The sequence below is a fragment of the Pristiophorus japonicus genome, chromosome 23 (assembly GCF_044704955.1).
Source record: "Pristiophorus japonicus isolate sPriJap1 chromosome 23, sPriJap1.hap1, whole genome shotgun sequence".
NCBI classification, from domain to species: domain Eukaryota; kingdom Metazoa; phylum Chordata; class Chondrichthyes; family Pristiophoridae; genus Pristiophorus; species Pristiophorus japonicus.
In genome coordinates, this window is record NC_091999.1 from 8198046 (window position 1) to 8225778 (window position 27733).

At 57.7% G+C, this 27733-nt stretch overlaps 1 protein-coding gene across 1 annotated transcript in view; it reads right to left on the minus strand.

Moving 5' to 3' along the window:
• Positions 1–27733, minus strand: part of LOC139235714 (phosphoenolpyruvate carboxykinase [GTP], mitochondrial-like) — a 32947-nt gene that overhangs the window by 1747 nt on the left and 3467 nt on the right. The window contains exons 2-3 of the mRNA XM_070866754.1: positions 7145–7402; positions 690–874 (exon numbers count right to left, since the gene is read on the minus strand). Of these exons, the coding sequence (XP_070722855.1) occupies positions 690–874; positions 7145–7402 (443 nt within the window). The remainder of the gene's footprint in view (positions 1–689; positions 875–7144; positions 7403–27733) is intronic.

Here is a 27733-nt window from a genome sequence, read left to right on the forward strand (position 1 = left end):
CGATAAGATCACCTCTCTTCTTCTGAAACTCCAATGAGTAGAGGCCCAACCTCCTCAACCATTCCTCATAAGTCAACCCCCTCATCTCCGGAATCAACCGAGTGAACCTTCTCTGAACTGCCTCCAAAGCAAGTATATTGGGCGGGAAAGTGGAACCGAAGCTCAAAGATCAGCCGTGATCTTACTGAATGGGGGAAGGAGCGAGGGGGGTGAGGGAGAGGATGGAGCGAGGGGGGAAGGGAGGGAGAGATGGAGCGAGGGGGGGGAAGGGAGGGAGAGGATGGAGCGAGGGGGGGGAGGGGAGGGAGAGATGGAGCGAGGGGGGGGAGGAGGGAGAGATGGAGCGGAGGGGGGGGAGGGAGGGAGAGATGGAGCGAGGGGGGGAGGGAGGGAGAGAGGAGCGAGGGGGGGAAGGGAGGGAGAGATGGAGCGAGGGGGGGGGAAGAGATGGAGCCGAGGGGGGGAGGGAGAGATGGAGCGAGGGGGGGGAGGGAGAGATGGAGCGAGGGGGGGGGGAGGAGAGATGGAGCGAGGGGGGGAAGGAGGGAGAGATGGAGCGAGGGGGGGAAGGGAGAGGGGAGTCCTAATCAGGCGGGGGCGACAGTCGGGGGGAGGCCGACACTCGGGGCGTGGGGGGAGGGGGCCGACACTCGGGGTGTGGGGGGGCTCGACACTCGGGGGGCACTTACCTTTCATGCAGCCAGGGAACCTGCGGCCCACCTCACGCTCGAAGTCGGGGCCCGACATCCAGTTTCCAAGCTGACTCTTGCCTCCGTCAGTGGGGCTTGGCACTGTGTCACACTGCCTCTCCGTCACAATCACAGTCTTGCTCTCCACCCGTGCCACATCTCGCGGGTCTGTCCGCGCCAGCCAGCTGTGGGGGCAAGAGAACAGGCGCCGAACGCAGGTCAGGGGGGCAGGGGCCACGGGATTGGCGCACTGCCCCCGACCCCAGTGCCTCCCTTCTCTATCCACCCCAGCCATTCGATCAAAAGCCAACAATAAAACCTCAAGCAAATTGCTCCTCAACCTTCCAGATTCTGAATTTTTGATCCTGAAATGAGCTGCTCATTACATTTTCCCCCGACTGAATATTTGGGAAGACCTGTCCCATTGTTTCCGGTCCCCGCCACAAACTCCGTTCCCCAGCCACTGACTCCCTCCCTCTCCCCCAACTCCTGGTCTGAGGCTGAACCAGACTGTTCGCAACCTCGCTGTTATATCTGACCCTGAAATGAGCTTCCGGCCACATACCCGCAGCATAACGCAGACCGCCCTGTTTCCCCCTCCGTAACATCGCCCGTCTCCGCCCCCTGCCTCAGCTCTTCCGCTGCTGAAGCCCTCATCCGTGCCTTTGTTACCTCCAGACTTGACTATTCCAACGCACTCCTGGCCGGCCTCCCACATTCTACCCGACGTAAACTAGAGGTGATCCAAAACTCGGCTGCCCCCGTGTCCTAACTCGCACCCAGTCCCACTCACCCATCACCCCCTGTGCTCACTGCCCCGTGTCCTAACTCACACCCAGTCCCACTCACCCATCACCCCCTGTGCTCACTGCCCCCATGTCCTAACTCGCACCCAGTCCCGCTCACCCATCACCCCCTGTTCTCACTGACCAGTGTCCTAACTCGCACCCAGTCCCGCTCACCCATCACCCCCTGTGCTCACTGCCCCGTGTCCTAACTCGCACCCAGTCCCGCTCACCCATCACCCCCTGTCCTAACTCACACCCAGTCCCACTCACCCATCACCCCCTGTCCTAACTCACACCCAGTCCCACTCACCCATCACCCCCTGTGCTCACTGCCCCGTGTCCGAACTCGTACCAAGTCCCACTCACCCATCACCCCCTGTGCTCACTGCCCCGTGTCCTAACTCACACCGAGTCCCACTCACCCATCACCCGCTGTACGCTGACCAACATTGGCTCGCGTTTAAGCAACACCTCGATTTCAAAATTTTCATCCTGTTTTACAAATCCCTCCATGGCCCTCGCCCCCTCCCTATCTCTAATCTCCTCCAGACCCACAACCCCCCCGATCTCTGTAACCTCCTCCAGCCCCTACAACCCTCCCGATCTCTGTAACCCCCTCCAGCCTCACAACCCCCCCCGAGATGTCTGCACTCCTCTAATTCTGCCCTCCTGACCATCCCTGATTATAATCGCTCCACCATCGGTGGCCGTGCCTTCTGTTGCCTGGGACCCAAGCTCTGGAACTCCCTCCCTAAACCTCTCCACCTCTCCACCTCTCCCTACCCCTCCACGTCTCCCTCCACCAGACCCTTAAAACCCACCTCTTTGACAAAGCTTTTGGCCACCTGCTCTAATTTATTCTGAGCCTCTGTCAAATATAGCACTGCTGTGAAGCACCTTGGGATGTTTTACTAAGTTAACGGCACTATATAAATACAAATTGTTGTTGTACTGGGGTTGCAGGTCATGGAACCTGGGCTGTGTCTGATTTCTCCAACGCTTGTGAGTCAACTGTTAGAAAAATCGGTCAGGGCATAGAATCAATGAATGATGCAGTACAGGGGGCCATTTGGCCCATTGTGCCTGTGCCAGCTCTTTGAGAGAGCGATCCAATTAATCCCACTCCCCCCCCTGTTCTATCCCCCAGAGCTCTGTAAATTCTATCAGATTCCCCTTTGAAAGTCCCCTTGTTAAACCTGCTCCCACCGTCCTATCAGACAGCGCGTTCCCCGATCACAACAACTCGCTGCGTAAAAACATTCTCCTCCTCCTCCCCCTCTGGTTCCATCGCCGATTATCGTTAATCTGTGTCCCTCTGGTTACCGACCTTCCTGCCCCTGGGAACCGTTTCTCCTTGAATGGAAGATCTCCAAGTTTGCAGATGACACTAAGCTGGGTGGCGGTGTGAGCTGTGAGGAGGATGCTAAGAGGCTGCAGGGTGACTTGGACAGGTTAGGTGAGTGGGCAAATGCATGGCAGATGCAGTATAATGTGGATAAATGTGAGGTTATCCACTTTGGGGGCAAAAACAGGAAGGCAGAATATTATCTGAATGGTGACAGATGAGGAAAAGGGGAGGTGCAACGAGACCTGGGTGTCATGGTACATCAGTCATTGAAGGTTGGCATGCAGGTACAGCAGGCGGTGAAGAAGGCAAATGGTATGTTGGCCTTCATAGCGAGAGTATTTGAGTACAGGGGCAGGGAGGTCTTACTGCAGTTGTACAGGGCCTTGGTGAGGCCTCACCTGGAGTATTGTGTTCAGTTTTGGTCTCCTAATCTGAGGAAGGACGTTCTTGCTATTGAGGGAGTGCAGCGAAGGTTCACCAGACTGATTCCCGGGATGGCAGGACTGACATATGAGGAGAGACTGGATCGACTGGGCCTGTATTCACTGGAGTTTAGAAGGATGAGAGGGGATCTCATAGAAACATATAAAATTCTGACGGGACTGGACAGGTTAGATGCGGGAAGAATGTTCCCGATGTTGGGGAAGTCCAGAACCAGGGGTCACAGTCTAAGGATAAGGGGTAAGCCATTTAGGACCGAGATGAGGAGAAACTTCTTCACTCAGAGTTGTTAACCTGTGGAATTCTCTACCGCAGAGAGTTGTTGAGGCCAGTTCGTTGGATATATTCAAGAGGGAGTTAGATATGGCCCTTACGGCTAAAGGGATCAAGGGATATGGAGAGAAAGCAGGAAAGGGGTACTGAGGGAATGATCAGCCATGATTTCATTGAATGGTGGTGCAGGCTCGAAGGGCCGAATGGCCTACTCCTGCACCTATTTTCTATGTTTCTATCTACTCTTGTCAAACCCCCTCATGATTTTGAAACCTCGAGCAAACCTCCTCTCAACCTTCTCTCCTCCAAGGAGAGGAACCTGAGCTTCTCCAGGCTATCCATATAACACATGAAACACAAAAGGTTAGTCTGCAGGTACAGCAAGTGATAAGGAAGGCCAATGGTATCTTGGCCTTTATTGCAAAGGGGATGGAGTATAAAAGCAGGGAAGTCTTGCTCCAGTTATACAGGGTATTGGTGAGGCCACACCCGGAGTACTGCGTGCAGTTTTGGTCTCCGTATTTAAGGAAGGATATACTTACTTTGGAGGCAGTTCAGAGAAGGTTCACTCGGTTGATTCCGGGGATGAGGGGGTTGACTTATGAGGAAAGGTTGAGGAGGTTGGGCCTCTACTCATTGGAGTTCAGAAGAATGAGAGGTGATCTTATCGAAACGTATCAGATTACGAGGGGGCTCGACAAGGTGGATGCAGAGAGGATGTTCCCACTGATGGGGGAGACTAGAACTAGGGGGCATGGTCTTAGAATAAGGGGCCGCCCATTTAAAACTGAGATGAGGAGGAATTTCTTCTCTCAGAGGGTTGTAAATCTGTGGAATTCTCTGCCCCAGAGAGCTGTGGAGGCTGGGTCATTGAATATATTTAAGGTGGAGATAGACAGATTTTTGAGCGATAAGGGAGTGAAGGGTTATGGGGAGCGGGCGGGGAAGTGGAGCTGAGTCCATGATCGGATCAGCCATGGTGGTATTAAATGGCGGAGCAGGCTCGAGGGGCCGAATGGCCGACTTGTGCTCCTGTTTCTGATGTTCTTAATTGGGTCACTAGCACAGTCATGATGGGCCACATGGCCTCCTGCTTGGCAGTGAGATATTCCTGGGGCCATTAACCAGCTTCTGGCAATAGACGGCCTGCGATCGACATCGTGCGAGCCAGTTCGAGGAATTAATTTGACACCTGCGTGACGAATCCTCAGCTGATGAGAGGATGAAATTACAGAGCTGCACACATAAAGGTCTCACATTTCAACAGAAGCGTTTCCCCTGGCTAGGGAAACACAGCAGCTCACTTGTACACTCCCCAAACCTGCAGCGAGATCATTGCACTGTCGGAGGGGCAGTGCTGAGAGAGCCCCGCACTTTCGGAGGGGCAGTGCTGAGGGAGCGCCGCACTGTCGGAGGGGCAGTGCTGAGGGAGCCCCGCACTGTCGGAGGGGCAGTGCTGAGGGAGCGCCGCACTGTTGGAGGGGCAGTGCTGAGGGAGCGCCGCACTGTCGGAGGGGCAGTGCTGAGGGAGCGCTGCACTGTCGGAGGGGCAGTGCTGAGGGAGCGCCGCACTGTCGGAGGGGCAGTGCTGAGGGAACCCCGCACTGTCGGAGGGGCAGTGCTGAGGGAGTGCCGCACTGAGGGAGAGCCGCACTGTCGGAGGGGCAGTACTGAGGGAGCGCCGCACTGTCGGAGGGGCAGTGCTGAGGGAGCGCTGCACTGTCGGAGGGGCAGTGCTGAGGGAGCGCCGCACTGTCGGAGGGGCAGTGCTGAGGGAACGCCGCACTGTCGGAGGGGCAGTGCTGAGGGAGAGCCGCACTGTCGGAGGGGCAGTACTGAGGGAGTGCCGCACTGTCGGAGGGGCAGTGCTGAGGGAGCGCCGCACTGTCGGAGGGGCAGTGCTGAGGGAGCCCCGCACTGTCGGAGGGGCAGTGCTGAGGGAGTGCCGCACTGTCGGAGGGGCAGTACTGAGGGAGAGCCGCACTGTCGGAGGGGCAGTACTGAGGGAGTGCCGCACTGTCGGAGGGGCAGTGCTGAGGGAGCGCCGCACTATCGGAGGGGCAGTGCTGAGGGAGCGCCGCACTGTCGGAGGGGCAGTGCTGAGGGAGCGCCGCACTGTCGGAGGGGCAGTGCTGAGGGAGCGCCGCACTGTCAGTTGGGATGTAAATGATCCCGGAAGCACTACTGGGAGAAATATCTCGTGGTGTTGGAAACAACTCAATCAACTGGTCATTTCTCTCACTGCATGATGTGGGATCTTGCTTTGCTCAATAAGGTTGCCGTTGGCAGACTGCAATACAAGCAGCAAATTCATTCTGTGCATACAAACCTCACATACGTTCAACAAAGGTCTTCACATTTTCCACAGCTATTTGACCCGGATACACATTTTATAATTTATTTGTAAGATATCCACTGAGACAGGGAGAGAGTGAGTGAGAGAGAGAGAGAGGGGGCAGGGGGGGAGAAAGAGAGGGGGGGTGGGGGGAAAAGAGGAACCAGACAAGAGGGGACTGTAAACCAGGAGGATGAGGGATCGGGAAAGGCTGAGAAACAAGAGCATGTTACACCAGAACATCAGAAATAGGAGCAGGAGTCGGCCATTCGGCCCCTCGAGCCTGCTCCGCCATTTAATACGATCATGGCTGATCCGATCATGGACTCAGTTCCACTTCCCCGCCCGCTCCCCATAATCCTTCACTCCCTTATCGTCCAAAAATCTGTCTATCTCCACCTTAAATATATTCAATGACCCAGCCTCCACAGCTCTCTGGGGCAGAGAATTCCACAGATTTACAACCCTCTGAGAGAAGAAATTCCTCCTCATCTCAGTTTTAAATGGGCGGCCCCTTATTCTAAGACCATGCCCCCTAGTTCTAGTCTCCCCCATCAGTGGAAACATCCTCTCTGCATCCACCTTGTCGAGCCCCCCTCATAATCTGATACGTTTCGATAAGATCACCTCTCATTCTTCTGAACTCCAATGAGTAGAGGCCCAACCTCCTCAACCTTTCCTCATAAGTCAACCCCCTCATCTCCGGAATCAACCGAGTGAACCTTCTCTGAACTGCCTCCAAAGCAAGTATATCCTTCCGTAAATACAGAGACCAAAACTGCACGCAGTACTCCAGGTGTGGCCTCACCAATACCCTGTATAACTGGAGCAAGACTTCCCTGCTTTTATACTCCATCCCCTTTGCAATAAAGGCCAAGATACCATTGGCCTTCCTGATCACTTGCTGTACCTGCAGACTATCCTTTTGTGTTTCATGCAAAAGGACCCCCAGAACATCAGCGAGCATATCTTTTGTGAAGTTATCCTTGCGCGCAACACGAGAGGGGGGGCGCGCGAGCGAGAGGGGGGGCGCGCGAGTGTGGGGGGGTCGCGCGAGAGAGGGGGGGGGGCGCGCGAGAGAGGGGGGGGGGCGCGCGAGAGAGGGGGGGGGGCGCGAGAGAGAGAGGGGGCGCGCGAGAGAGGGGGGGGGGCGCGCGAGGGGGCGAGGGAGAGAGCGCGCGAGAGAGGGAGCACGAGAGAGAGGGGGCGCGCGAGAGAGTGCGAGAGAGCGCGATCAGGCAGCGAGGCGCGAGCCACGTGTTGAGCCTACCAGTTGTGGTACTTGGCCAAGCGTTGGACCAGCCCCTCGCGCTCCAGCAGTGCGAAGATGGTGGCGTTCTCCTCGGTGGAGCCGGTGCAGATGTGGATGTCCTGGGGCTGGCAGAGACGGGCGCTGGAGTCGATGAAGTCCCGTACCCCGCCGGGGAGACGGCTCAGATCCCCGTTCAGGACCGGCACGGAGTGGGCCCAGCGGTGGGCAGGACACCACGACGGGCTGGTCACACGTCGGAGCGAGGAGGAGGACCATCTGTGGAGAGAGAGGGAAAAAGCATCAGCCCCAGGCAGCGTAAACCCGCGACAACAAAAGGACACAGTGGCTCAGCCAGTCACCCGAGGCTCCCGACACTCAACAAAACGCCAGTAAGTTGGGTCTCGGTCACCCACGACATGAGCCTGGTGGATGAACTGGTAACGTGTAGTGTGAGTGTTAAACCTGTGTTAATTAACCAACCCGTTCTGAATGAGATCAGAAATAGGAGCAGGAGTCGGCCATTCGGCCCCTCGAACCTGCTCCGCCATTTAATACGACCAACCATGGTGGAGAAAAACCACCAACGCTGTCTCCGCAAGATCCTGCAAATCCCCCGGGAGGACAGACGCACCAACGTTAGCGTCCTCGACCAGGCCCAACATCCCCAGCATCGAAGCACTGACCACACACTCGACCAGCTCCGCTGGGCAGGGCCACATTGTCCGCATGGCCCCCAGACACGAGACTCCCAAAGCAAGCGCTCTACTCGGAACTCCTTCACGGCAAGCGAGCCCCAGGTGGGCAGAGGAAACGTTACAAGGGACCACCCTCAAAGCCTCCCTGATAAAGTGCAACATCCCCCACCGACACCTGGGAGTCCCTGGGCCCAAAGACCAGTCCCGCCCTCAGTGGAGGGAGTGCATCCGGGAGGGGGCTGAGCACCTTGAGTCTCGTCGCTGAGAGCGTGCAGAAAGCAAGCGCAGGCAGCGGAAGGAGCGTGCGGCAAACCAGTCCCACCCTCCCCTTCCCTCAACCACTGTCTGTCCCACCTGTGACAGGGACTGTGGCTCCCGTATTGGACTGTTCAGTCACCTGAGAACTCACTGTTAGAGTGGAGGCAAGTCTTCCTCGACTCCGAGGGACTGCCTACGATGATGGCTGATCTTCCGTCTCAAATCCACCTTCCCGCCTAAACTCCACATCCCTCGATTCCCCAGACTAAAAAAAAATCAATCTCAGCCTTCAATCATCATCACACGCAGTCCCTCGGAATCGAGGAAGACTTGCCTCCACTCCAACAGTGAGTTCTCAGGTGACTGAACAGTCCAATACGGGAATTACAGTCTCTGTCACAGGTGGGACAGACAGTCACACTCGGTGTGAGTTAGGTCACGGGTCAGTGAGCACAGGGGGTGATGGGTGAGTGGGACTGGGTGTGAGTTAGGTCACGGGGCAGTGAGCACAGGGGGTGATGGGTGAGTGGGACTGGGTGTGAGTTAGGTCACGGGTCAGTGAGCACAGGGGGTGATGGGTGAGTGGGACTGGGTGTGAGTTAGGTCACGGGGCAGTGAGCACAGGGGGTGATGGGTGAGTGGGACTGGGTGTGAGTTAGGACACGGGGCAGTGAGCACAGGGGGTGATGGGTGAGCGGGACTCGGTGCGAGTTAGGACACGGGGTCAGTGAGCACAGGGGGTGATGGGTGAGCGGGACTGGGTGCGAGTCAGGACACGGGGGCAGTGAGCACAGGGGGTGATGGGTGAGCGGGACTGGGTGCGAGTTAGGACACGGGGCAGTGAGCACAGGGGGGTGATGGGTGAGTGGGACTGGGTGTGAGTTAGGACACGGGGCAGTGAGCACAGGGGGTGATGGGTGAGCGGGACTGGGTGTGAGTTAGGACACGGGGCAGTGAGCACAGGGTGTGATGGGTGAGCGGGACTGGGTGTGAGTTAGGACACGGGGCAGCGAGCACAGGGGGGTGATGGGTGAGTGGGACTGGGTGTGAGTTAGGACACGGGGCAGTGAGCACAGGGGGTGATGGGTGAGTGGGACTGGGTGCGAGTTAGGACACGGGGCAGTGAGCACAGGGGGTGATGGGTGAGTGGGACTGGGTGCGAGTTAGGACACGGGGCAGTGAGCACAGGGTGTGATGGGTGAGCGGGACTGGGTATGAGTTAGGACACGGGTCAGTGAGCACAGGGGGTGATGAGTGAGCGGGACTCGGTGCGAGTTAGGACACGGGGCAGTGAGCACAGGGGTTGATGGGTGAGTGGGACTCGGTGTGAGTTAGGACACGGGGCAGTGAGCACAGGGGGTGAGGGGTGAGCGGGACTGGGTGCGAGTTAGGACACGGGGCAGTGAGCACAGGGGGTGATGGGTGAGCGGGACTCGGTGCGAGTTAGGACACGGGGTCAGTGAGCACAGGGGGTGATGGGTGAGCGGGACTGGGTGCGAGTCAGGACACGGGGGCAGTGAGCACAGGGGGTGATGGGTGAGCGGGACTGGGTGTGAGTTAGGACACGGGTCAGTGAGCACAGGGGGTGATGGGTGAGCGGGACTGGGTGCGAGTTAGGACATGGGTCAGTGAGCACAGGGGGTGATGGGTGAGCGGGACTGGGTGTGAGTTAGGACACGGGGTCAGTGAGCACAGAGGGTGATGGGTGAGCGGGACTGTGTGTGAGTTAGGACACGGGGCAGTGAGCACAGGGGGTGATGGGTGAGCGGGACTGGGTGTGAGTTAGGACACGGGGTCAGTGAGCACAGGGGGTGATGGGTGAGTGGGACTGGGTGTGAGTTAGGACACGGGGCAGTGAGCACAGGGGGTGATGGGTGAGCGGGACTGGGTGAGCGGGACTGGGTGTGAGTTAGGACACGGGGTCAGTGAGCACAGGGGGTGATGGGTGAGCGGGACTGGGTGCGAGTTCGGACACGGGGGCAGTGAGCACAGGGGGTGATGGGTGAGTGGGACTGGGTGTGAGTTAGTACACGGGGCAGTGAGCACAGGGGGTGATGGGTGAGCGGGACTGGGTGAGCGGGACTGGGTGTGAGTTAGGACACGGGGGCAGTGAGCACAGGGGGTGATGGGTGAGCGGGACTGGGTGCGAGTTCGGACACGGGGGCAGTGAGCACAGCGGGTGATGGGTGAGTGGGACTGGGTGCGAGTTAGGACACGGGGACAGCCGAGTTTTGGATCACCTCGAGTTTACGTCGGGTAGAATGTGGGAGGCCGGCCAGGAGTGCGTTGGAATAGTCAAGTCGGGAGGTAACAAAGGCACGGATGAGGGCTTCAGCAGCGGATGAGCTGAGGCAGGGGGGCGGAGACGGGCGATGTTACGGAGGGGGAAACAGGCGGGTTTAGTGACTGCTGCTTAGGCCCTAAACTCTGGAATTGACCAGAATGGTCCCAGGGATGAGGGCCTTCAGTGTCGTGGAGAGGCTGGGGCTGTTCTCCTCGGAGCAGAGGAGGTTAAGGTGAGGTTTAATGGAGGTGTTCAAAATCAGGAGGGGTTTTTGGACAGAGTTGACACGGAGAAACGGTTCCCAGGGGTGCGAGAGTCGGTAACCAGGGGGACACAGATTGACAATAAGCGGCGATGGTACCAGAGGGGGCGATGGGGAGAATGTTATTCACGCAGCGAGGTGTTGTGATCGGGAACGCGCTGCTTGAAAGGTCGGTGGGAGCAGGTTCAACGGGAACTTTCAAACCGGAATTGGAGAGAGAATTGAAGGGGAAAAATTAACAGGGCTCAGGGAAGGGGAGTGGGACTGATTGGATCGGTCTAGCAAAGAGGCAACACTGGTATGCTGGGCCGAATGGATTCCTCCTGCGCCGTCCGATTGTAGAACGGGAACATGTCGGTGACTGTAAGAGAAAAAAATCGTAAATCCGAGAGGCAGCTGTCGGAGACTAAATGGGGCAACTCCTCCTCTCAACAGCCCCGCAACTCATTTGGCAACTCGACAATTTGGAGCGATTGGTTTCACAGCCTGGCCCACTTTCATCCCCTCCTCCACCTCAAACTGGGTCAACCCCAGAGCTCACGGAGCGAGGCGAGAGGAACAGGTCGAGAGTCACGGAAGGACGGGCCAGGAAGGATTGGAGCAAGACGGATTCTGGGGTTGCTGAAGCAGCCACGCTTAAATCGCGCGTTCAAATCCCGTGTGGGACTCACTCCCTCCCTCACTGTCGGAGGGGCGGTACTGAGGGAGCGCCGCACTGCGCTGTCGGAGGGGCAGTACTGAGGGAGTGCCGCACTGTCGGAGGGGCGGTACTGAGGGAGCACCGCACTGTCGGAGGGGCAGTACTGAGGGAGCACCGCACTGTCGGAGGGACAGTACTGAGGGAGCACCGCACTGCGCTGTCGGAGGGGCGGTACTGAGGGAGCGCCGCACTGCGCTGTCGGAGGGGCAGTGCTGAGGGAGCGCCGCACTGTCGGAGGGGCAGTACTGAGGGAGTGCCGCATTGTCGGAGGGGCAGTACTGAGGGAGTGCCGCACTGTCGGAGGGGCAGTACTGAGGGAGCGCCGCACTGTCGGAGGGGCAGTACTGAGGGATGAGATGTTAAACCGAGGCCCCGTCTCTCAGCTGGATGTGAAAGATCCCGGGGCCACTATTGGAAGAAGAGCAGGGGGAGTTATCCCCGGTGTCCTGGGGCCAATATTTATCCCTCAACCAACATCACTAAAACAGATTATCTGGGTCATTATCACATTGCTGTGTGTGGGAGCTTGCTGTGCACAAATTGGCTGCCGCGTTTCCCACAATACAACAGTGACTGCACTCCACAAAGTACTTCATTGGCTGTAAAGCGCTTTCCGATGTCCGGTGATCGTGAAAGGCGCTATATAAATGCAAGGCTTTCCTTTTGCGAAGGAGTAATAAAACAGGGAAGCTGACCTGTCCCGTTGCTTGAATTGTCCGAACCCCCTCACCCTCCCCCAGCAGCACCCACACACAGCAATTCGAGCAGCCAAGATGGGCCGCTGGTTAGACTGGGGGGGCATAGCTTTGCTGAGTGAGACAGTGAGCTGGCTTAACACAAGTGTCATCAGGTTAGAATAAGCGAGACACACAGTGTACACACAGTGACTGTGTCACACACACACACACAGTGACTGTGTCACACACACACACAGTGACTGTGTCACACACACACACAGTGACTGTGTCACACACACACACACACAGTGACTGTGTCACACACACACACACACACAGTGACTGTCACACACACACACACAGTGACACACAGTGACTGTGTCACACACACACACACACACAGTGACTGTGTCACACACACACACAGTGACTGTGTCACTCACACACACAGTGACTGTGTCACACACACACACAGTGACTGTGTCACACACACACAGTGACTGTGTCCCACACACACAGTGACTGTGTCCCACACACACACAGTGACTGTGTCCCACACACACACACACAGTGACTGTGTCCCACACACACACACACAGTGACTGTCACACACACACACAGTGACTGTCACACACACACACACACAGTGACTGTGTCACACACACACACACAGTGACTGTGTCACACACACACACACAGTGACTGTATCACACACACACACACAGTGACTATCACACACACACACAGTGACTATCACACACACACACAGTGACTATCACACACACACACACAGTGACTATCACACACACACACACAGTGACTGTATCACACACACACACAGTGACTGTATCACACACACACACAGTGACTGTATCACACACACACACACAGTGACTGTATCACACACACACACACAGTGACTGTATCACACACACACAGTGACTATCACACACACAGTGACTATCACACACACACACAGTGACTGTATCACACACACACACAGTGACTGTATTACACACACACACACAGTGACTGTGTCACACACACACACAGTGACTGTGTCACACACACACACAGTGACTGTGTCACACACACACACAGTGACTGTGTCACACACACACACAGTGACTGTGTCACACACACACAGTGACTGTGTCACACACACACAGTGACTGTGTCACACACACACAGTGACTGTGTCACACACACACACAGTGACTGTATCACACACACACACAGTGACTGTATCACACACACACACAGTGACTGTATCACACACACACACAGTGACTGTATCACACACACACACACAGTGACTATCACACACACACACACAGTGACTGTGTCACACACACACACACAGTGACTATCACACACACACAGTGACTGTATCACACACACACACAGTGACTGTATCACACACACACAGTGACTATCACACACACACACAGTGACTGTATCACACACACACACAGTGACTGTATCACACACACACACACAGTGACTGTGTCACACACACACACACAGTGACTGTGTCACACACACACACACAGTGACTGTGTCACACACACACACACAGTGACTGTGTCACACACACACACACAGTGACTGTATCACACACACACACAGTGACTGTATCACACACACACACAGTGACTGTATCACACACACACACACACAGTGACTGTATCACACACACACACACAGTGACTGTGTCCCACACACACACACACACAGTGACTGTGTCCCACACACACACACACACAGTGACTGTGTCCCACACACACACACACACAGTGACTGTGTCCCACACACACACACACACAGTGACTGTGTCCCACACACACACACACACACAGTGACGGGGTCCCACACACACTGCCCCGATGTGTCACACACTGAAGTCCAATTACAGAGCGGGTGGGGTGTATTCGTAGCTTAGAGCTGCACTGACGGATGCCATTCGGCCCATCGCGTCCGCACTGACTCTATTCGAAGCACAACCCGGGCCGTCCCACTCGCTCGCTCTTTCTCCATATCCCGGCAATTTTTCCCCAACCCATCAAGTATTGATCCAATTACCTTTTGAAGGCCACTATTGAATCTGTAACCACCAGCATCACAGGCAGTCCCTGGGAATCGAGGAAGCCTTGCCTCCACTCTGAAAGTGAGTTCTCGGGTGGCTGAACGGTCCAATACGGGAACCACAGTCCCTGTCACAGGTGGGACAGACAGTGGATGAAGTTTGGGCTCTGGGAGAATTGAGAGGAGCGGGGATTGGGACAGACAGTGGTGTTGTCACGGTCTACAGGGCTGTAGTGATACCCGCCCTCCTGTATGGCTCAGAGACACGGACCATGTACAGTAGACACCTCAAGTCGCTGGAGAAATACCACCAACGATGTCTCCGCAAGATCCTGCAAATCCCCTGGGAGGACAGACGCACCAACGTTAGCGTCCTCGACCAGGCCAACATCCCCAGCATCGAAGCACTGACCACACACTCGACCAGCTCCGCTGGGCAGGGCCACATTGTCCGCATGGCCCCCCAGACACGAGACTCCCCAAAGCAAGCGCTCTACTCGGAACTCCTTCACGGCAAGTGAGCCCCAGGGTGGGCAGAGGAAACGTTACAAGGGACACACCCTCAAAGCCCTCCCTGATAAAGTGCAACATCCCCACCGACACCTGGGAGCCCCTGGGCCCAAAGACCAGTCCGCCCTAAGTGGAGGAAGTGCATCCGGGAGGGCGCTGAGCACCTCGAGTCTCGTCGCCGAGAGCGTGCAGAAAGCAAGCGCAGGCAGCGGAAGGAGCGTGCGGCAAACCAGTCCCACCCTCCCCTTCCCTCAACCACTGTCTGTCCCACCTGTGACAGAGACTGTGGTTCCCGTATTGGACTGTTCAGTCACCTGAGAACTCAGTGTTAGAGTGGAGGCAAGTCTTCCTCGACTCCGAGGGACAGATTAGGAGGATGATGTGAATGGCGGAGCAGGCTCGAGGGGCCGAATGGCCGACTCCTGCTCCTATTTGCTGTGGTTTTTATGGAGCTGGGAGTTGTGCCTTTAAATTGCCCGGGGCCTGTTGACGGGACTTGTGATCAGCTTCTCGGCCGAGGGCTGGAGACAGCAAGTCAGTACGCGTGGCAGAGACCTGCCTATTTATAGCACATCGCCTCCCGGTAATGGAGTGCGTGGGCAGGGAGGAATACGGGTGTGTGCAAGGTAACATCAACCAACCCCTTATTAAAGGGCCACCGAAACCGACAAATCAGCAACTTGAAACTTTCAAACAGAAAAGCAATCAAATTAGAATGTGGTTGCCGGGGGTGTGATGACGCACTCCAGTCCCTCCGGCGCCCACCTCTGGCGGAAGGCCGCGAGCGTACCGGTGGACACCGCGTGCTCCATCTCCAGGGACACCCTGGCTCGGATGTAACCGTGGAAGAGAGGCAGGCAGTCGGGGCTGAACGACTCCCCTCGGCCCGGACCGGCTGATGGCCCCCCTTGGCCGTGCCCAGGAGCAGGCCCCACGAGGAGGCCCTCGGACCTACCCGCTCCCCTCCGCGACAGAGAGAGTGAGGGAGCGGGGGAGCGGGGGAGCGAGGGAGCGGGGGAGCGGGGGAAGCGAGGGAGAGGGGGAGCGGGGGAGAGGGGGAGCGGGGGAGAGGGGGAGCGGGGGAGAGGGGGAGCGGGGGAGAGGGGGAGCGAGGGAGAGGGGGAGCGAGGGAGAGGGGGAGCGAGGGAGACGGGGAGCGAGGGAGACGGGGAGCGAGGGAGACGGGGAGCGAGGGAGACGGGGAGCGAGGGAGACGGGGAGCGAGGGAGACGGGGAGCGAGAGCGCGCACGCGAGAGAGAGAGAAAGAGAGAGAGAGCGGGCGCGACAGAGAGAGAGATCTGCGTTATCCCATTTGCGATGTTCCCTCTGGTCCGGAAACATTTGGAAGCACCACAGTCCCGGGAACCAGTGACAACATACTGTTCCTTCAAACCAGCAGGATTGCCAGGTTCTCAATGCGGGCAGCTCGCTGCCCCTTGCCCAAAGCTCCTGGCTCTGCGACCATCGACAACACACACCTCCACCCCACGCCCGAGGTAGTGTCCGCTGTGGCTCAACGGGCTCCCTCCCTCACCTCACCGTCTGAAGTTCGAGGGCTCGAGTTCCACTCCACAGACACCAGCTTTCCCAATCCGACACCCCACCCCCACTCCCCGCCCCTCCCCTCCGGGCACTGTCGGAGGGGCAGTACTGAGGGAGTGCCGCACTGTCGGAGGGGCAGTACTGAGGGAGCGCCGCACTGTCGGAGGGGCAGTACTGAGGGAGTGCCGCACTGTCGGAGGGGCAGTACTGAGGGAGTGCCGCACTGTCGGAGGGGCAGTACTGAGGGAGTGCCGCACTGTCGGAGGGGCAGTACTGAGGGAGCGCCGCACTGTCGGAGGGGCAGTACTGAGGGAGAGCCGCACTGTCGGAGGGGCAGTACTGAGGGAGAGCCGCACTGTCGGAGGGGCAGTACTGAGGGAGAGCCGCACTGTCGGAGGGGCAGTACTGAGGGAGCGCCGCACTGTCGGAGGGGCAGTACTGAGGGAGAGCCGCACTGTCGGAGGGGCAGTACTGAGGGAGCGCCGCACTGTCGGAGGGGCAGTACTGAGGGAGAGCCGCACTGTCGGAGGGGCAGTACTGAGGGAGCCCCGCACTGTCGGAGGGGCAGTACTGAGGGAGCGCCGCACTGTCGGAGGGGCAGTACTGAGGGAGCGCCGCACTGTCGGAGGGGCAGTACTGAGGGAGTGCCGCACTGTCGGAGGGGCAGTACTGAGGGAGTGCCGCACTGTCGGAGGGGCAGTACTGAGGGAGCACCGCACTGTCGGAGGGGCAGTACTGAGTATCGTCGCCGAGAGCGTGCAGAAAGCAAGCGCAGGCAGCGGAAGGAGCGTGCGGCAAACCAGTCCCACCCTCCCCTTTCCTTCAACCACTGTCTGTCCCACCTGTGACAGGGACTGTGGCTCTCGTATTGGACTGTTCAGTCACCTGAGAACTCACTGTTAGAGTGGGAGCAAGTCTTCCTCGATTCCGAGGGACTGCCTACGATGATGTCCCCCCTGCCCTCAACCTGGCCCCGGTCTCCAGGCCCCAGCCCTCGCTAGGCCCACAGGAGACTGAGGCACTCTGCCAACAGTTTGAGCAGCTGTTCTGACCCAGCCTCGAGTTACTTATTTATAAACAGGAGAACACAGGAGCACCATAGACATCACGGAGTGTGGGGGCGGGAGAGATCAGGACGTTCCCTGGTTATCTCCATGCTCCCAATACAGAGAGAGAGAGAGGGAGAGAGGGAGAGAGAGAGAGACAGACAGACAGGAACAGGAGGAGGCCCATTCAGCCCCTCGAGCCTGTTACACAGGAACAGGAGGAAGCCCATTCAGCCCCTCGAGCCTGTTACACAGGAACAGGAGGAAGCCCATTCAGCCCCTCGAGCCTGTTACACAGGAACAAGAGGAGGCCCATTCAGCCCCTCGAGCCTGTTACACAGGAACAGGAGGAGGCCCATTCAGCCCCTCGAGCCTGTTACACAGGAACAGGAGGAGGCCCATTCAGCCCCTTGAGCCTGTTACACAGGAACAGGAGGGGGCCATTCAGCCCCTCGAGGCTGTTACACAGGAACAGGAGGGGGCCATTCAGCCCCTCGAGGCTGTTACACAGGAATAGGAGGAGGCACATTCAGCCCCTCGGGCCTGTTACACAGGAACAAGAGGAGGCCCATTCAGCCCCTCGAGCCTGTTACACAGGAACAAGAGGAGGCCCATTCAGCCCCTCGAGCCTGTTACACAGGAACAGGAGGAGGCCCATTCAGCCCCTCGAGCCTGTTACACAGGAACAGGAGGAGGCCCATTCAGCCCCTGGAGCCTGTTACACAGGAACAGGAGGAGGCCCATTCAGCCCCTGGAGCCTGTTACACCCATTCAGGAACCGATCGGGGGGGTGATGTCGGGAAGGAATTCTTCGCATAAAGGGGCAGTGGGAGTCTGGAACTCTCGCTCCCCACCTCTCCCCCGTCCCAGAAGGCTGTGGGTTCTGGGGTCCAATTGCAGCTTTCGGGGCGGTGATGGAGAGATGGTTGCTGGGTAAGGGTATCGAGGGATCCGGGGCGATGGCGGGGGTCTGTGGAGGACCAGCCCAGGCTTTGCTATGAATCAAACCGCATGTTTGCCGCGATGAGTAGTTTGCACAGTCAGCGAAAGGGACCGAGAAAACTCGAGGGAACATTGGCCGCGATCTCATTGGATGGCGAAGCAGGTTCGAGGGGCTGAATGGCCTCCTCCTCTTCCCACGTCAAGGACGAGCCAGCCTCCGAGTCAGAAGGTCGTGGGTTCCAGTTCCACTCCAGGGACTTGAGCACATAAATCTAGGCCTACACTCCCAGTGCAGTGCTGAGGGAGCGCCGCACTGTCGGAGGGGCAGTGCTGAGGGAGCGCCGCACTGTCGGAGGGGCAGTGCTGAGGGAGCGCCGCACTGTCGGAGGGGCAGTGCTGAGGGAGCGCCGCACTGTCGGAGGGGCAGTGCTGAGGGAGCGCCGCACTGTCGGAGGGGCAGTGCTGAGGGAGCGCCGCACTGTCGGAGGGGCAGTGCTGAGGGAGCGCCGCACTGTCGGAGGGGCAGTGCCGAGGGAGCGCCGCACTGTCGGAGGGGCTGTTAAACCGAGGCCCCGTCTGCTCTCTCAGGTGGATGTAAAAGATCCCGGGGCACTATTTGGAAGAAGAGCAGGGGGAGTTCTCCCCAGTGTCCTGGGGCCAATATTTATCCCTCAATCACCATCACTAAAAAACAGATTATCTGGGTCATTATCACATTGCTGTGTGTGGGAGCTTGCTGTGCACAAATTGGCTGCCGCATTTCCCACAATACAACAGCGACTACACTCCACAACGTACTTCATTGGCTGTAAAGCGCTTTGCGACATACTGAGGTTATAAATGTGCGATATAACTGCAAGTCTTTTTATTTATATAAATACCGATTCAATGTGAGAGAGGTTGAACATATTGCAGGGGCAGTTTGTCATGCAGAGAGGCGAGAATATAGCGTTCAAGGGTTAGTGGTGGGAGCAGAAATTAGGTCAAGATTCAAGGTTTCAGCAGATCGGTGGATTAAGGAAAAGGGGTTTGAAGGGGATCTCGCGACAGAATTCACTAGTGCATTTATTAGTGACCATCTTATATTTGTAGCCCCTAATTCAGGTCTCACTCAATTGGAAACATCTTCTCTATGAACCGTACACAGTGCTCCCAGTGTGATATGACCAGAACTGTGCACAGTGCTCCCAGTGTGATATGACCAGAACTGTGCACAGTGCTCCCAGTGTGATATGGAGACCAGAACTGTGCACAGTGCTCCCAGTGTGATATGACCAGAACTGTAAACAGTGCTCCCAGTGTGATATGACCAGAACTGTGCACAGTGCTCCCAGTGTGATATGACCAGAACTGTGCACAGTGCTCCCAGTGTGATATGACCAGAACTGTGCACAGTGCTCCCAGTGTGATATGACCAGAACTGTGCACAGTGCTCCCAGTGTGATATGACCAGAACTGTGCACAGTGCTCCCAGTGTGATATGACCAGAACTGTGCACAGTGCTCCCAGTGTGATATGACCAGAACTGTGCACAGTGCTCCCAGTGTGATATGACCAGAACTGTGCACAGTGCTCCCAGTGTGATATGGAGACCAGAACTGTGCACAGTGTTCCCAGTGTGATATGACCAGAACTGTGCAGTGCTCCCAGTGTGATATGACCAGAACTGTGCACAGTGCTCCCAGTGTGATATGACCAGAACTGTACACAGTGCTCCCAGTGTGATATGACCAGAACTGTGCACAGTGCTCCCAGTGTGATATGGAGACCAGAACTGTGCACAGTGCTCCTAGTGTGATATGACCAGAACTGTTCACAGTGCTCCCAGTGTGATATGACCAAAACTGTGCAGTGCTCCCAGTGTGATATGACCAGAACTGTACACAGTGCTCCCAGTGTGATATGACCAGAACTGTGCACAGTGCTCCCAGTGTGATATGACCAGAACTGTGCACAGTGCTCCCAGTGTGATATGACCAGAACTGTGCACAGTGCTCCCAGTGTGATATGGAGACCAGAACTGTGCACAGTGCTCCCAGTGTGATATGACCAGAACTGTGCACAGTGCTCCCAGTGTGATATGGAGACCAGAACTGTGCACAGTGCTCCCAGTGTGATATGGAGACCAGAACTGTGCACAGTGCTCCCAGTGTGATATGACCAGAACTGTGCACAGTGCTCCCAGTGTGATATGGAGACCAGAACTGTGCACAGCACTCCAACCAAAATCTTGATTAAAGAGGTATGTTTTAAGGATCGGTTTAAAATAGGAGGGAGAGGCGGAGAGGTTTAGGGAGGGAGTTCCAGAGCTTGGGGCCCCGGCAACAGAAGGCACGGCCACCGATGGTGGAGCGATTATAATCAGGGATGGTCAGGAGGGCAGAATTAGAGGAAGCAGAGATCTCGGGGGTTTGTGGGGCTGGAGGAGATTACAGAGATAGGGAGGGGTGTAGGGGCTGGAGGAGATTACAGAGATAGGGAGGGGGCGAGGGCCATGGAGGGATTTGTAAACAAGGATTAGAATTTTGAAATTGAGGTGTTGCTTAACCGGGAGCCAATGTAGGTCAGTGAGCACAGGGGGTGATGGGTGAGTGGGACTGGGTGTGAGTTAGGACACGGGGCAGTGAACACAGGGGGTGATGGGTGAGTGGGACTGGGTGCGAGTTAGGACACGGGGCAGTGAGCACAGGGGGTGATGGGTGAGTGGGACTGGGTGTGAGTTAGGACACGGGGCAGTGAGCACAGGGGGTGATGGGTGAGCGGGACTGGGTGTGAGTTAGGACACGGGACAGTGAGCACAGGGGGTGATGGGTGAGTGGGATTGGGTGTGAGTTAGGACACGGGGCAGTGAGCACAGGGGGTGATGGGTGAGTGGGACTGGGTGTGAGTTAGGACACGGGGCAGTGAGCACAGGGGGTGATGGGTGAGTGGGACTGGGTGTGAGTTAGGACACGGGGTCAGTGAGCACAGGGGGTGATGGGTGAGTTAGGACACGGGGCAGTGAGCACAGGGGGTGATGGGTGAGTGGGACTGGGTGAGAGTTAGGACACGGGGCAGTGAGCACAGGGGGTGATGGGTGAGCGGGACTGGGCGCGAGTTAGGACACGGGGCAGTGAGCACAGGGGGTGATGGGTGAGCGGGACTGGGTGCGAGTTAGGACACGGGTCAGTGAGCACAGGGGGTGATGGGTGAGTGGGACTGGGTGTGAGTTAGGACACGGGGCAGTGAGCACAGGGGGTGATGGGTGAGCGGGACTCGGTGCGAGTTAGGACACGGGGCAGTGAGCACAGGGGGTGATGGATGAGTGGGACTGGGTGTGAGTTAGGACACGGGGTCAGTGAGCACAGGGGGTGATGGGTGAATGGGACTGGGTGTGAGTTAGGACACGGGGGCAGTGAGCACAGGGGTTGATGGGTGAGTGGGACTGGGTGTGAGTTAAGACATGGGGCAGTGAGCACGGGGGTGATGGGTGAGTGGGACTGGGTGTGAGTTAGGACACGGGGCAGTGAGCACAGGGGGTGATGGGTGAATGGGACTGGGTGTGAGTTAGGACACGGGGCAGTGAACACAGGGGGTGATGGGTGAGTGGGACTGGGTGTGAGTTAGGACACGGGGCAGTGAGCACAGGGGGGTGATGGGTGAATGGGACTGGGTGTGAGTTAGGACACGGGGCAGTGAGCACAGGGGGTGATGGGTGAGGGGGACTGGGTGTGAGTTAGGACATGGGGTCAGCGAGCACAGGGGGTGATGGGTGAGTGGGACTGGGTGCGAGTTAGGACACGGGGCAGTGAGCACAGGGGGTGATGGGTGAGTGGGACTGGGTGTGAGTTAGGACACGGGGCAGTGAGCACAGGGGGTGATGGGTGAGTGGGACTGGGTGTGAGTTAGGACACGGGGGCAGTGAGCACAGGGGGTGATGGGTGAATGGGACTGGGTGTGAGTTAGGACACGGGGTCAGTGAGCACAGGGGGTGATGGGTGAGTGGGACTGGGTGTGAGTTAGGACACGGGGCAGTGAGCACAGGGGGTGATGGGTGAGCGGGACTTGGTGTGAGTTAGGACACGGGGTCAGTGAGCACAGGGGGTGATGGGTGAGCGGGACTGGGTGTGAGTTAGGACACGGGGCAGTGAGCACAGGGGGTGATGGGTGAGCGGGACTGGGTGTGAGTTAGGACACGGGGTCAGTGAGCACAGGGGGTGATGGGTGAGTGGGACTCGGGGTGAGTTAGGACACGGGGTCAGCCGAGTTTTGGATCACCTCTAGTTTACGTCGGGTAGAATGTGGGAGGCCGGCCAGGAGTGCGTTGGAATAGTCAAGTCTGGAGGTAACAAAGGCACGGATGAGGGTTTCAGCAGCGGAAGAGCTGAGGCAGGGGGTGGAGACGGGCGATGTTACGGAGGGGGAAACAGGCGGTCTGAGTTATGCTGCGGGTATGTGGCCGGAAGCTCATTTCAGGGTCAGATATAACAGCGAGGTTGCGAACAGTCTGGTTCAGCCTCAGACAGGAGTTGGGGGAGAGGGAGGGAGTCAGTGGCTGGGGAACGGAGTTTGTGGCGGGGACCGGAAACAATGGGACAGGTCTCAACATTGGGGCCCAATGAAAAAGAAGCTAATTTTTCTCTTATTCATTCCTGGGATGTGGGCATCGCTGGCAAGGCCGGCATTTATTGCCCATCCCTAATTGCCCCTTGAGAAGGTGGTGGTGAACCCTCTTCTTGAACCGCTGCAGTCCGTGTGGTGAAGGTACTCCCACGGTGCTGACTTTGGTGTGCTCGGCAAGCAGATTGCTGTGGGTCTGGAGTCACGTGTAGACCACCAACGCTGTCTCCGCAAGATCCTGCAAATCCCCCGGGAGGACAGACGCACCAACGTTAGCGTCCTCGACCAGGCCCAACATCCCCAGCATCGAAGCACTGACCACACACTCGACCAGCTCCGCTGGGCAGGGCCACATTGTCCGCATGGCCCCCAGACACGAGACTCCCCAAAGCAAGCGCTCTACTCGGAACTCCTTCACGGGCAAGCGAGCCCCAGGTGGGCAGAGGAAACGTTACAAGGGACCACCCTCAAAGCCCTCCCCTGATAAAGTGCAACATCCCCACCGACACCTGGGAGTCCCTGGGCCCAAAGACCAGTCCGCCCTAAGTGGAGGAAGTGCATCCGGGAGGGCGCTGAGCACCTCGAGTCTCGTCGCCGAGAGCGTGCAGAAAGCAAGCGCAGGCAGCGGAAGGAGCGTGCGGCAAACCAGTCCCACCCTCCCCTTCCCTCAACGGCAATCCGGTACGTTGATGGTCACTCTTACTGATATCGGTTTTAATTCCAGATTTATTTAATGGACGGAATTTAAATCCCTCCCAGCTGCCGTGGCGGGATTAGAACTCGAACTCTGCATCATTCGCCCAGATCTCCGGATAACTGGTCCAGTGACATCACCGCTACCATACCCCTTAAAGGTTGGGGGGGGTACTGCAGCCAGTTCACAAGTTGAAGAAACCTTCGAGCCTTTCACGGAGCAAAGGCGTAAATGACAGAAGGGGTGAGTGTGGATCTCAAGCCCCGCCCCCGCGCTCCCTGTCCAGAAATAAAAGGATTGCATTTAAACCTCCAGACTTGACCATTCCAACGCACCCCTGGCTGGTCTCCCACATTCGACCCGAAGTAAACTGGAGGTGATCCAAAACTCGGCTGCCCCCGTGTCCTAACTCGCACCGAGTCCCGCTCACCCATCACCCCCGGTGTTCGCTGCCCCGTGTCCTAACTCGCACCGAGTCCCGCTCACCCATCACCCCCTGTGCTCGCTGCCCCGTGTCCTAACTCGCACCGAGTCCCACTCACCCATTACCCCCTGTACTCACTGCCTCGTGTCCTAACTCGCACCCAGTCCCACTCACCCATCACCCCCTGTGCTCACTGCCCCGTGTCCTAACTCACACCCAGTCCCACTAACCCATCACCCCCTGTGCTCACTGCCCCGTGTCCAAACTCACACCCAGTCCCACTCACCCATCACCCCCTTTGCTCACTGCCCCGTGTCCTAACTCACACCGAGTCCCGCTCACCCATCACCCCCTGTGCCCCGTGTCCTAACTCACACCCATTCCCACTCACCGATCACCCCCTGTGCTCGCTGACCCGTGGCCTAACTCACACCGAATCCCACTCACCCATCACCCCCTGTGCTCACTGCCCCGTGTCCTAACTCGCACCCAGTCCCACTCGCCCATCACCCCCTGTGCTCGCTGACCCGTGTCCTAATTCACACCAAGTCCCACTCACCCATCACCCCCTGTGCTCACTGCCCCGTGTCCTAACTCACACCCAGTCCCACGCACCCATCACCCCCTGTGCTCACTGCCCCGTGTCCTAACTCACACCGAGTCCCGCTCACCCATCACCCCCTGTGCTCACTGCCCCGTGTCCTAACTCACACCCAGTCCCACGCACCCATCACCCCCTGTGCTCACTGCCCCGTGTCCTAACTCACACCGAGTCCCGCTCACCCATCACCCCCTGTGCTCACTGCCCTGTGTCCTAACTCGCACCGAGTCCCGCTCACCCATCACACCCGTGCTCACTGCCCCGTGTCCTAACTCACACCAAAGCCCACTCACCCATCACCACCTGTGCTCACTGCCCCATGTCCTAACTCACACCGAGTCCCGCTCACCCATCACCCCCTGTGCTCACTGCCCTGTGTCCTAACTCGCACAGAGTCCCACTCACCCATCACCCCCTGTGCTCACTGCCGTGTCCTAACTCACACCCAGTCCCACTCACCCATCACCCCCTGTGCTCACTGCCCTGTGTCCTAACTCACACCCAGTCCCACTCACCCATCACCCCCTGTGCTCACTGCCCCGTGTCCTAACTCACACCGAGTCCCGCTCACCCATCACCCCCTGTGCTCACTGCCCTGTGTCCTAACTCGCACCGAGTCCCGCTCACCCATCACCCCCTGTGCTCACTGCCCCGTGTCCTAACTCACACCGAGTCCCGCTCACCCATCACCCCCTGTGCTCACTGCCCTGTGTCCTAACTCGCACCCAGTCCCGCTCACCCATCACACCCGTGCTCACTGCCCCGTGTCCTAACTCACACCCAGTCCCGCTCACCCATCACCCCCTGTGCTCGCTGCCCCGTGTCCTAACTCACACCCAGTCCCACTCACCCATCACCCCCTGTGCTCACTGCCCCGTGTCCTAACTCGCGCTGAGTCCCGCTCACCCATCACCCCCTGTGCTCACTGCCCCGTGTCCTAACTCACACCCAGTCCCACTCACCCATCACCCGCTGTGCTCACTGCCCCGTGTCCTAACTCACACCCAGTCCCACTCACCCATCACCCCCTGTGCTCACTGTCCCCGTGTCCTAACTCACACCCAGTCCCACTCACCCATCACCCCCTGTGCTCACTGACCCGTGTCCTAACTCACACCCAGTCCCACTCACCCATCACCCCCTGTGCTCGCTGCCCCGTGTCCTAACTCACACCCAGTCCCACTCACCCATCACCCCCTGTGCTCACTGCCCCGTGTCCTAACTCACACCCAGTCCCACTCACCCATCACCCCCTGTGCTCACTGACCCCGTGTCCTAACTCACACCCAGTCCCACTCACCCATCACCCCCTGTGCTCGCTGCCCCGTGTCCTAACTCACACCCAGTCCCACTCACCCATCACCCCCTGTGCTCGCTGCCCCGTGTCCTAACTCACACCCAGTCCCACTCACCCATCATCCCCTGTGCTCACTGCCCCGTGTCCTAACTCACACCCAGTCCCACTCACCCATCACCCCCTGTGCTCACTGCCCCTGTGTCCTAACTCACACCCAGTCCCACTCACCCATCACCCCCTGTGCTCGCTGCCCCGTGTCCTAACTCACACCCAGTCCCACTCACCCATCACCCCCTGTGCTCACTGCCCCGTGTCCTAACTCACACCCAGTCCCGCTCACCCATCACCCCCTGTGCTCACTGCCCCGTGTCCTAACTCACACCCAGTCCCACTCACCCATCACCCCCTGTGCTCACTGCCCCGTGTCCTAACTCACACCAAGTCCCACTCACCCATCACCCCCTGTGCTCACTGACCTACAGCGGCTCCCGGTTAAACAACGTCTCGATTTCAAAATTCCCAGCCTGGTTTACAAATCCCTCCATGGCCCTCGCCCCCTCCCTATCTCTGTAATCTCCTCCAGCCCCGCAACTCTTTTGATAGGACAAAATTAACCAGTTAAATCAAGTGCCCCCCCCCCCCCCCCCCCAATCTTGGCGACACTCCAAACATTTTTCAAGGCCCTTTTATTTTTGTTTGGTTTTTTTTTGTATTTTTTGTAGTTTTTTTGTGGGTTTTTTTGGGCACTAAAATCATAATTTTTACAAGTGCCCCCTATAAAAGGGGAGGAGCCTCCAGTCCTTACACCCCTCCCTATCTCTGTAACCCCCTCCAGCCCCCTACACCCCCCCGAGATGTCTGCGCTCCTCTAATTCTGGCCTCCTCACCATCCCTGATTATAATCGCTCCACCATCGGTGGCCGTGCCTTCTGTTGCCTGGGCCTCCACCTCTCCACCTCTCCACCTCTCCACCTCTCCACCTCTCCACCTCTCCACCTCTCCACCTCTCCACCTCTCCACCTCTCCACCTCTCCACCTCTCCACCTCTCCACCTCTCCACCTCTCCACCTCTCCACCTCTCCACCTCTCCACCTCTCCACCTCTCCACCTCTCCAACCTCTCCACCTCTCCACCTCTCCTCCTCTCCACCTCTCCTCCTCTCCTCCTCTCCTCCTCTCCTCCTCTCCTCCTCTCCTCCTCTCCTCCTCTCCTCCTCTCCACCTCTCCTCCTCTCTCTCCTCTCTCTCCTCTTCTCCTCCTCTCCACCTCTCCTCCTCTCTCTCCTCTCTCTCCTCTCTCTCCTCTCTCTCCTCTCTCTCCTCTCTCTCCTCTCTCTCCTCTCTCTCCTCTCTCTCCTCTCTCTCCTCTCTCTCCTCTCTCTCCTCTCTCTCCTCTCTCTCCTCTCTCTCCTCTCTCTCCTCTCTCTCCTCTCTCTCCTCTCTCTCCTCCTGTAAGACGCTCCTTAAAACCGACCTCTTTGACCAAGACCTGCCCCAATCTCTCCTTATGCGGCTTGGTGTGAATTTTTGTTTTATAATACCCGTGAAGCGTATTGGGACGTTTCACTACATAACAGGCGCTATATGAAGACAAGTTGTTGTTGTTGTACAGCACCTTTCCTGGTCTCAGGATTTCCCAATTCACTTTACAGCCAATGAAATGCTTTGTGAAATGTATTCACTGGAGGAAATGCAGCAGCCAATTTGCATCCAGCCCTATCCCACAAACAACAAATGTGGTAATGACCAGATAAACTGTGGGCGATGCTGATTGAGGGATAAATATTGCACGTAGCACACTGGGGCAAAGGCCCCTTTGCTCTTCTACCAATGCTGGCCATGGGACCTTTAACATCCCACCCGAGGGAGCAGACAGGGGCGACCGTTCAACGTCTCATCCCCCGAAAGGTGGGAGCGCTGCACTGCACTGTCGGAGGGGCAGTACTGAGGGAGCGCCGCACTGTCGGAGGGGCAGTACTGAGGGAGTGCCG